The sequence below is a fragment of the Nicotiana attenuata genome, unplaced genomic scaffold (assembly GCF_001879085.1).
Source record: "Nicotiana attenuata strain UT unplaced genomic scaffold, NIATTr2, whole genome shotgun sequence".
Classification (NCBI taxonomy): Eukaryota; Viridiplantae; Streptophyta; class Magnoliopsida; order Solanales; family Solanaceae; genus Nicotiana; species Nicotiana attenuata.
The window spans coordinates 248,741-260,437 of NW_017671383.1; the positions used below are offsets into that span (position 1 = coordinate 248,741).

The window sequence follows — 11,697 nt, forward strand, 5'->3', positions numbered from 1 at the left end:
AACAATAATTTGAGGGATAATTATTGAGGATTTTATGAATAAAAGGGAAGGAGATAAATCAATTTAAAATCTTTAAAATTGTGAAAAAATTATAAAAACCTTGTGCATGCTTGTATATGCATATATATGCTATTTTGAAAGTATTTATGCATATAAAATATACAGAGAAAAATTGGGTATCAATAATATATATATATATATATATATATATATATATATATATATATATATATATGCACACACACACACACACACACACACAAAGTTTTAAAATTTATGGTACATATTAATCATTTGTACTTTTAGTCTTGTACTTTGCTATTATAATAATCTAATTTTTTGTATTTACATTCTAGTGTGATAGGTAGTTTTCTTTTGCTAGAAAATACCAATAATATATTTTATGTTTTAAAATAATTTATTTTGAATTTAATCCTTAAATTATTCATTTCTATTTAATTCATTTTTCATAAATATATCTTGGTAAAATGATATTCTCAAAGAGTAACTGGTTTGATGGTGTTATGTTGAAATTTGCCGGAATAGTATTTGTAGCGTATGTCTCATATTTAAAAAATCCAACAAATAACTGAAAAATCCGAAGAGCAACAAAAAGTGAATAGATAAAAAACGACTTGTTTGGTTTGGTTCAAATATGTGAAAATCGCCTTAGTTGATATGATTTCTTTTTAGGAAAAAATCAACTCAAACCAGTGTTTTAAAAGGCGTTTTCAAGCCGAGCCCTGGGGCGAGGCGTACCAAAAATGCTCCGAGGCGAGAGTGTGGGGCGAAAGTCTCAAGAGGCGTACGCTCGGGCGTTCGGGGCGTACGCCCAGGCGTTTGAGGCGCGTTTTTGTACTAAGCCGTAAGCCACAAAGACTTTTTCAAATTAAAACAAAATTTTATTGAATAAGTCCTTCATATAATACCCAAATTGTCAAAAGAAACTGAAATGTATTAAATTTAAAAGTCAAGACCTTTTATATTGATTGAAGCCCTAATTTATGGTCTTTCCAATTCTCTTTCGTAGCAGCAAGTTCATAGTTCAAATTATATGTTAGTCATCCTTTTTGTTCCTCCATGCAGAAAACTTAATTCTTTTCGACTCAAGTTACTTGTGCTTGTAAGTAGCGTGTAATAGATTATTTTGACTAGTTTTTTTATGGGGATGGAGCATATCTATACATATATTTTTCATATATTTATAGTTTTCGTCAATTTTTATGCAATTTTACATGTTTATAAATTTACTGTAGTTATATTATATTATAAAATATTAAAAATTAAATACCATGGGGCTTACGCCCCGTTCCTCGGGACTTACGTCTTGCTGAGATATATGTAAAACACCTCGTCTTACGCCCACGCCTCTTAAAACACCGACTCAAACTGAACCAGGAATACCCCACCCAAAACATGATTCCATTATTTGAAGGCATAAACACATGGTATTTGTTCTTTGCATTGGTGCGTAATACGTGTCACCACAACCTTGGATGTTGCATATGCTCAGAATCTGCCACAACATAGGAAGAGATTGTCTTTCAGCATCAATGTCCTCTAAAACATTCGTCGTTCTGTTATATGAGAGTGATCATTTTCAGTTCATTGAGATGCTGTTTCTGAAGAATAATTGCGATCTGCACCAATCCAAATTCATTAGTTCGACACAATTATGCATAAAGTATTGAAGACAAAAATTCACATCAACTGGACATCTATGAGACAATTAATAACAGTAGCTAGATGTATGTTGCATGGAAACAAAGTAGAATTATAAAGCCTTTGACAAAGGAATATTCTTGCAGCAAACTACCTAGAGGGATTTAAAGTGGAAAAAGCTTTGCATATGGTACCTCAATTGTTTGTAAATTCTAATTCTGGTCCTTGATTTAAATGATAAGCACATTTAGCCTTCAATTAAGCTACGTATGTATTTTTGGGAATTTTACACAAATAGCCTGTCATATTCACTGTTTACTCTTTCTAACCTTATATATATATATTCATTAGCTATTTTTAGTTTTAGCGGTTGGATGAGCGGCTATTTGGGTTAATTTTACTTAGATTATTTGTAAAGTTACAACTATATTACTCTCATATACGGAGTAACAATGCAAACTAAACATACAACATGAGAAATTAAATGATATAACAGTTAATAGGAGTAGTTCATTTAATTTGTGAATATTCGACAAGAGGGGGTTGCTGTAACGACCCGGCCGGTCGTTTTTGAAATTTACGCCCCGATCCCCCATTAACTGCTTCCCCTAAGTTCATTTCTGCTATTTTGGTTTGGCGGGACGTTCGGTGTTGGGATTCGGAGTGTTTTGGGACACTTAGTCCCTAAATGAGAGCTTAAGAATTGAAAAAAGGTCCGTAATCGGAACAGTGTGAAGAAGACCTCGGAATGGAAATCCAATGATTCCGTTAGCTGCGTTAGGTGATTTCGGGGTTGGGAGCGTGTTCGGAATGTATTTTGGAGGCTCGTAGCTCATTTAGGCTTGAAATGCCGAAGTTTGAATTTTTGAAGTTTCCGGTCCGATAGCGAGTTTTTGATCCGAGGGTCGGATTGGAATTCTGGAAGTTGCAGTAGCTCCGTCATGTCATTTGGGATGTGTGTGCAAAATTTCAGGTCATTCGGGCGAGGTTTGGTTTGGTTTTTGATCGAAAGTGTGTTTTGTTGGAATTTGAAGTTCTTAGGCTTGAATCTTTGATTTAATCGGACTTCCGGTGTTGTTTTAGGTGTTTTAAGGATTGGTACAAGTTTGAATAAGGTATTAGGTGGTATTGGTGCTTTTGGTTGAGGTCCCGGGGGCCTCGGGATGATTTCGGGTGGTTAACGGGGAGATTTTTGAAGTGTTGCAGCAGCTGGTTCTTTTCATCTTCTGGTATTTTCGCTTCTGCGGCTTGGGAACCGCAGAAGCGGAGCCGCATAAGCGGCTGGATCATCGCAGAAGCGGTTTGGGGCAGAGTTTCCAGGCGTCGCAGATGCGGAGGAAATTGCGCAGGAGCGGCCTCGCATCTGCGAGAAAATACCCGCAGATGCGGCCGTTTGGCTTTTAGTTGGAACCGCAGAAGCGGTAAGCAGTTGACTGGACCGCAGAAGCGGATGTGGTCGTTTAGTGAGAGTCGCAGAAGTGGCTCACTTTCCGCAGAAGCGGTCCCTTGTCCGCAGAAGCGGAAATCCCTGGGCAGAAATAGAAATTTCGAGGGTTTGAGTTCATAAGTTACAAAAATCAATTGAGAGCTCGGTTTAAGGCGATTCTGAGTGGGAGTTGAAGTGAAGATCACTGGGTAACGTTTCTTTGGTCCCTTCTTGTTATATTTCATCATTATATAGTTAAATCCACCATTAGAATTCGAATTCAAGGTCAAAATTTGGGGAAAAATTGGAAGAAACTTCATAGACCTAATTATTGAGTTTTGAGTGGGCAATTGACCTCCGATTTGGGAGATTTTTATATGGTTAGACTCGTGAGAGTACGAGGTTCTGGAAATATGAAAATTATTCGATTCCGAGATGTTGGTCTGAGGGGCATTTTGGTCATTTTACCTATTTTCGCGTCCTAGCTTCAAATTTCATAGTGGAATCAGTTGTTTGCAATATTACTTACGATATGTAATTGAATTGAATAGATTTGGACCATTTGGAGTCGGATACTCGTGGCAAAAGTGCGATTTCGAGTTGATTTTGGTGCCGATTCGAGGTAAGTGGCTTGTCTAACCCTGTGTGGGGGACCTTTACCCTTAGAATTGTTATTTGTTGATTTGAGTGCCTTGTACGCGAGGTGACGGGCGTGTACTTGAGCCAATTGTTGGAAATCCGGTTTTTCTTAAGATATTGAGATTGAGTTCCTTTCATATTTGCTTTATTCTACTTGCAATTATAACTTGTGCTAGATTAGGAAAGCATGTTTAGTTGATTTAACTTGCCTAATTGCTTAAGTTGCCTTAACTGTACTACGTGAAGCATGCTAGCCAGTACTACCTGTTGCTTGTCTTTTGTATTTCGTTTCCGTGTACCTTCTGCTTGTGATTGCGCATTTACATTGGGACTACGGATGTGGGATTCCGGTAGCTCCCCCCCCTTGTTTGTTTACTTTGGGACTACGGGTTCGATTCACGGTAGATCCCCCCACACTTTAACTTTGGGACTACGGGTTAGATTCCCGATAGATCCCTCTGCACATTGATAGTTGGACTACGGGACGGTATCCCAGGAGATCCTTCGGATATACACATATGATGGACTACGGAACGGTATCCCGGGAGATCCACTGGACAGTTGAGAAAAGGACTACAGTACGGTATCCTGGGAGATCCTCATTGTTACCATTGGTGTTGAGCTGTACTTATTCTGTGGTTGTTCCGTTCTTGTGTATTTGCTATTGCCTTGCTTAATCTGTCTTATATCTCTGCTGTATTTATTATTTCTGTCAGATTATCATACTGTTAATTATTGTTATTACTATATTTTGTCTCAGTATGGCCCTGACCTTCCTCGTCACTACCCAACCGAGGTTAGGCTTGGCACTTACTAAGTACCGCTATGGTGTACTCATGCCCTTCCTGCGCATTTTTTTTTCATGTGCAGATCATCCAGGTACCTCTACTCAGGCGCACTATCAGTGAGGCAGGAGGACTACGGAGACTTCGAGGTAGATCTGCTACGTCCGCAGACCGACGAGTCTCCCTCTTATTCTATCTTTAGTACTTAGTTTTCCTTCTTTTCTCAGCTATGCAAGTTGTCAAGGGGATCAAGAAGGGGGAGCCGACGTTCGTGGCAACCATTGCAAGTCTAGAGGAAGACAAGAATTTTCATGAGATAGTGCCGCCTTGCATAGAGAAGTTGCTTGAGGAGACAAAGATGTCATGCCCGAGGAGTTGCCTAAGCACTTGCCGCCTAGGCGAGAGGTGGATCACAAGATTGAGTTGGAGCCAGGGTCTAAGCCACCCGCATTTGCCCCATATCGTATGGCACTGCCCGAGCTAGAGGAGCTCAGGAAACAATTGAAAGAGCTGCTAGATGCTGGTCACACTCGCCCATCAAAGGCACCTTTTGGTGCACCAGTATTGTTCAAGAAGAAGAAGGATGGATCGTTGCATTTGTGCATAGACTACCGGGCACTTAATAAGGTCACAGTGAAGAATAAGTACCCGATCCCGCTCATTGCTGACTTGTTCGATAGACTTGGGCAAGCCAAGTACTTTACCAAGGTGCATCTTTGAAAGGGCTACTAACAGATTTGTATTGCGGAATGGGATGAGCCAAAGACAGCATGTGTGACGAGATATGGAGCCTTTGAGTGGTTGGTGATGCCCTTCGTCTTAACCAATGCACCGGCCACATTTTGCACCCTTATGAACAAGATTTTCCCTCCCTACATTGATCCGTTCGTGGTAGTCTACCTAGACGACATAGTCATCTATAGCAACACCTTGGAGGCAGTTCAAGGCACTACGGGGCATGTATCAGAATTTGATTCGCAAGTATGAGGGGCCATTTAAGATCGTCGCCAAGGTAGGCAAGATCTCATACAAGCTTGACATGCCATCGTATCTTAAGATCTACCCTGTCTTCCATGCCAGCATGCTTAAGCCATATCATGAAGATAAGGATGATCCGAGTAGGGGCCAATCAAGTCGAGCGCCAATGACTATCACCGCCTCGCATGATCGGGAGATTGAGGCTATTATGGATTATCAGGCCAGGCGAAAACAAAGTCAATAAGCCACCGTTATGTTCCTCGTCCATTGGAAAGGCAATCACCGGAGGAGGCCACGTGGGAACGATATGAAGACTTGTGGCAATTCAAAGATAAGATCCGAGAGTTTATGCAGCAGCATTGCGCCGCGGTCGTCGCAATATTAGGTGGGGGAGAGTGTGATGACCCGCCATGTCATCATGCCACATAGGCGCCATTTGACATATATTAATGCCACGTGGAAGCTTACATAAGAGGAAGGCTAACATTTGTGGGAAGATTCTAGAGAAGCATGGACATTTTCTTAGGAAGACTTTAGATCCCTATAGATTTGCTAGGAAAATTCTTAGAAGATTCTAGCTATGTAGAAAATTTTAGAGAATGGACTTACTTGTAAATAATAAGGGACTTGTGTAACAGTTAATATGTACACATTAGCCTCTAGGAGACTAGTATATAAAGGGGGCCATCCATTTGTAATTCATCAAGCAAACAATTCAAGTTCTCTCTAATATAAAGCTTCCTTTAGCAATTCTCTTGTGTTCTTTCTACCATTCTCTTAGCGTTCTTGAGTGTAGTAAGGTTGACTTGGCATAGCAAGAACGTGAGCAAGTTGTGCAAGATCGTGAGCGAGTTGTCAAGTGCCACACGTGTACTTAGCTAACGACTAAGGACATGACAAATAGCTCCAACAAAGGGGATCAAAGGGAAGGGAATTAAAAAAAAGAAAAGAAAAGGAAATTGTGAATATTCACAAGCAAAGGGATAAAAAAATGCACATTTCAATCAATTGAAAGTTAAATGTGTTTAACCAAATATCACGATATTTAAGGAACTAAAAGCAGAAATTTTCCAAATTAAATTTGTGACTATACTAATAATTATCGTATTATTTTTTATATATATATATTGTCTATGATAATGCGAAATTGCATAATTCAACCCGCGGCAACAAGGCGCCAGCGGGAAAAAATTCAAGTAAATTTCCCGCCTTGTCGGATTACAACCCTCGCGCCAAAATCCGAGCATTAGTAACATAGGCAATTAGGCACACACATTCTTCTTCTCTACTCCATCCCTTTACAGCTCCGAAGAGTTTCAAGTGATAGAACTCATCCCCAATTGTTAAAATTTGTAACTGAAGAGCTCTAAATGGAAGGATCAAATAAGCATCAATCTTTTTTCCAAGATATCAAATCAAGAGAGCTTCACGGATTCCGAGGTTTCCCTCAAATCTCTTTTCTGTATCTTTTTGTGTCATAAATATATATACTAATTAGAGATAGATCTATAATTTAAACTCTACGAGTCCAAGAAAATTGATCAAGTGTACCCACTGCTTTTATGCTGAATCTGCCTATTGTCACTAACATGAGTTCATCAGTTTGATTTCAAATTTTTTCTGACTTTATCTGTGTACTTGTCCAGTTAAAAAAAGACCATATATCAGCATTGAATCGTCTGAGGTTGACCAAATTGGTGCCCTCGCTGTTGAGCACAATGGCAACACGCCACCTCCAATGGCCGTCTCCTTCTGCAAGGTTGGATCTATGAATCAAATGAGTCTCAATACTAATACTGCAAAATATTTTATAATTTTGACACGTTGGTAAGTCATACACTAATATTGTGTTGTTAAGCAGACAAGTAAAAATTCACATATTCTTGCTGTTGCTGATGAGGGTGGCTATGTTAGCTTGTATAATACCAGGTTGAAATTTCCCCCTTCATCAACACACCAGCAAAATGCAGGTAAGTTGTTACTTAAAAATTCTTTCTTAATTCTGAATTTTGCTTTGATGTTATATTTCTTGGACTTCTACCTGATCAATTTGCAATTTACAGAAAAAGCTAAGATGTCAGAGTGGGTCGCTCATGAAAATGCTATATTTGATGTATGTTGGATCAAGGTACATCTCAGTTTCCAAATTAATTTGATAACCAAGATTTTTCCTCAGTGTTGTCAAAGGAAAAGGCTTTAAAAAAAGAGCTGCGATCTATACGGGCTGTATGCGCAAAATGCATGCTTTATTAAAAAAGGTGCAACGAAGAAAAACTAATATACATATTTAAAATGCAAGAAAAAAGTAACAAATTCTATCATAATGATTTCCTTAAAAAATGATATATCTCTTTGCTAATTATATTTATTGTTTAGTACTGCTCGATTCAAGATAGAAGTCATGGGCAATATGCACATGCCATACTGCCTTGCTTCCATTGAAACACAACTTAAGTGAGGCGGTGCATCCTCCCTGAGCTTTTCTGAATTTCAGGCCTTACCTTAAATGAGCCGTTGACAACACTTACTCCTATTACTGAATATTGGACATGAGTTAAAGCAACTAATATAAACACTATTCGGGGAGCACCAAAAAGTGTTCAGGAAAGAGAAGCAATTTCGGGGCATTGCATCCTAAGAGGTCCACACTAAGGAGTTTAAATTCCAAGCAAAGACTGGGGAAGAAACGAATTGAATGCTCAAAGAGAAGAAAATAAGACAGTTTCACCCCAATCAGACATCCATGCTTTTATTTCTGTCCTAAAAATGTATTACTATTAGAGTCTGAGTTTGATTTAAGAATACCCGAATCTTCAATCCGCATTCATCTTTTTTAGTTTTTGCAAGGATAACCTAAAATGAAGCCGGTCAAATATATTGGGTCGGATGTGCAGTCAAACCTCTCTATAACAGCCTCGTTTGTTCTGAATATTTTTGGATGTTATAGTAAAGTGTTGATATATAGAACATATATTATAACATAACATGAAAATTGGTTCCGGAAAAGCTTGGCTTTTATAGTGAAGTGTTGTTATATATGGATGCTGTTATAGAGAGTTTTGACTTTATTAGACATGTTGAAACATGAATAAAGGCATCTGCTAAACTACTATGGTTTTCATGTGTTTTTTTATTTTTGTGCAATCATTTTTCAGTTATAACTTGTTAACATGACATACATTTGATCTTTGCAGGATGATACAAATATCTTAACTGCTTCAGGCGATCAATGCGTGAGTGACTATATCTGATATTTGCTTATGTAGTAGAAACTGAGTTAGTTTTTGGTTGTCAATTTAAACTGTTCTATGTACTTTAAGGACAAAACATCTGGTTACAGTAGCATTTGCATATTGACTGCTTGATCGTAGTGTTTGTACAATTGACTTTGATATTTAATTATCTAGAAACTTAATGATCTCAAGGTCATTATACAAAGTTTTGTATGATAATATCCATTGCTTACAAGTAATCTTGATGTATGTGAGCAGATAAAGTTATGGGATGCACAAGAAAAGCAATGTATTAGAGCATTAATGGGTCACACCGGGAGTGTGAAATCCATTTGTTCTCATCCTACGAATCAGGGTACGTTTGTGATTTTCCTACTTCTCTTCCCCGAATCACTCTTTTTCCCTTCCACACTTTCTTTACTCAAAGTTATGGCATGTTCTGATCCCCGCATGTGATTTGCTTTTAAATAGATATTATTGTATCTGGTTCAAGAGATGGGTCCTTTTCCCTATGGGACTTGAGGAGCTCGTGCAGCAGCAGTCAGATATTTTCCATACCGTAAGTACTTTATTATAACCGTAAGATCAAAATGGTGATTAAAGAGCATTATCAATTGCTGTCTTGCTTCTAGTTTCATTAGCATGAGCAAAATTGGGAACACTTCTAGTATCTTTCCCAGATTACAAATTTAAAAAGACAAGTAGAGTTAGCAGCTTTAAAGTTTAAACCAGTCTCTAATATGTGTTCTTTGTTCAGGTCAATTGCAGCAATCCACAAGGCTCACGTTTCTCCTCGTCAGAGGCGGGTTAAAGGTGGAAAGGTTTGTCCTCGTGAAGATTTCCTTTATGACCCTATTCTATACTTATGAATGCACAATTTATTTCTTACTGCCAAAAATTATTTCAGGCTACTTCCATGAGCATTACTTCAGTCCTTTACCTGAAAGATGAGATCTCCATTGCTACTGCTGGAGCAGTTGACAGGTGTCTAAGAAAACTTGCAATGTTCCTCAAATTTAGCAAGCACTTCAAAGTGGGGTTTATTGTGTGATTTGTGTTATTCACTGCTTTTACTTTTAAATTTCAGTGTCATAAAGTTTTGGGATACCAGGAACCTGAAGAGTCCTATTCTCCAGGCATGCCCTCATCCTAATGTGTCATCCCATAAGGTAATGATAAAGTTAAATTTCCATGTTATGATAGGCTAGCGATGTTTTCTGTGACCTTCACAACATTGAGCAGCATTTCACAAAATTTGTTTCATTAATAACTATGATTTAACCTGGTCCCTCCTTTATGATTAGTGATGTTAAGGTTGTTCGGTTGGTTTTAATTGGCAAATGATCTAACTTGTTCATAGTTTAGCAATTCTTGATTGATATATAACAGCTTTTGATCTTGTTCAGGGAAAGCGATTACATGGAGTATCTAGTTTATCTCAAGATTTAAATGGCGTGTTTATTGCTGCTTCATGCATGGACAGCAGGTATGCCAATGTTCTGATGAGTATCACACGAAGTCACAATTTTCACCAGCTAATATGAAGACTACACCTATTATGCACAAAACGAGAACCTAATATTCTCTCTTATTAAGCTTAAACATCTGATATTTTCTTCTTCTGTGGATCTGTGTTTTTCTTCAGAATCTATCTCTACAATGTGCTTCAGCCAGAAAAAGGGCCAGTGAAAACATTCACAGGATGCCAAATTAATTCATTTTTCGTTAAGGTGAGTGACATTGTCAATTTCCATGATCATTACTTGGAATATAAACTTTGTGGAACTAAAGAAGTTTTTGACAATTTCAGTCAGCGATAAGTCCTGATGCAGCTCATGTACTCAGTGGTTCCAGTGATGGAAATGCCTATATATGGCAGGTCAGTTTGGTAACTACAAAGGTTTTGACTGGATTCCATTTATGTGGTACTAACTCCAACATACTCATGACTCAGGTGAACAAACCTCTAGCAGATCCCCTTGTATTGAAAAACCATGATGGAGAAGTTACAGCAGTAGACTGGTAAGTTTGTTCCGTATTATTGATACTTGTCCCTATAGCAAATCTAACCATCATCTGAATATTCAACTGCTATAGGTGCCCATCCGAGACAGGAAAAGTTGCTACAACATCAGATGATTTCACGGTAAGCTGTACAGATGAGCAGAACATCAGCATGATCAAATCCATAATGTTAAAAACAAAAAAGAATATGATGTCGTTTGCGTTATCTTTTGTTGTGAGATTGCTTGCTCAATTAAGATGGTTCCAATGTACTATTTTCAAACTCTTTGCCAGGTGCGCTTTTGGAACATTCAAAGCAGTTGTTACTCAAACACAAGATCTCCATCGTCCATTCGAAGAAGAGTAATGGGACTTACTAACATAGAACGTCGCAAGCTGTTCACTGATGAAAAACCAGAAAGCATCAAGAATGAGTCTGACTGTCATTCAGAAAATTTGCCTAGTTCAACTAAGACTCCTGAAATCAGCACTCCAGAGTCACATAAGATGAAACATTTTCAGAGTTTTGAAGTTGAAGAGAACTTTGAGAGAACTCCAGAAGCTGCAAGCAAGAGCCCCTCTTCGGTTCTGAATCCTCCATCCTCTTTGAAGAGGACGATTAGAGATTATTTTATGCACAGTCAATGAGATTAACATTATACATTAATGATAGATTTCCAGTATATACAATTATGCACAGTCAATGAGATTAACATTATACATTAATGATAGATTTCCAGTCAGATAGATTAGGAACACCTTTATTTCCTCGCTTCTGGCGTCCAAGTTTTTGCTTTGTAAATTATTTACTTGTTCATCATTTTCTTAGGCAGTATCTGAAATGTAACAAATTTCCTAGTTAATTTGAAACTAGTGTAATCTTCCTTCTGCAAAATAAATCTACTTTACAAGAAATGAGATTTCAAATCTATTGAAGATATTATGAAGATGTTGAGAATGTTCTGAATAG

The 11,697-nt window shown here is 38.0% G+C and overlaps 1 protein-coding gene across 1 annotated transcript; it reads left to right on the plus strand.

The window, feature by feature from the left end:
• Positions 1 to 6,720: 6,720 nt before the first annotated feature.
• Positions 6,721 to 11,491, plus strand: LOC109207963 (denticleless protein homolog A-like). The gene is made up of 16 exons (XM_019370964.1): positions 6,721 to 6,930; positions 7,137 to 7,249; positions 7,352 to 7,460; positions 7,554 to 7,618; positions 8,685 to 8,723; positions 8,982 to 9,078; positions 9,195 to 9,282; positions 9,481 to 9,544; positions 9,631 to 9,707; positions 9,811 to 9,892; positions 10,130 to 10,209; positions 10,369 to 10,453; positions 10,534 to 10,602; positions 10,678 to 10,745; positions 10,821 to 10,869; positions 11,022 to 11,491. The coding sequence occupies exons 1-16, from the start codon at positions 6,861 to 6,863 to the stop codon at positions 11,373 to 11,375; spliced, it is 1,509 nt and encodes a 502-aa protein (XP_019226509.1). The 5' UTR covers positions 6,721 to 6,860; the 3' UTR covers positions 11,376 to 11,491.
• The last annotated feature ends 206 nt before the right edge of the window (positions 11,492 to 11,697 follow it).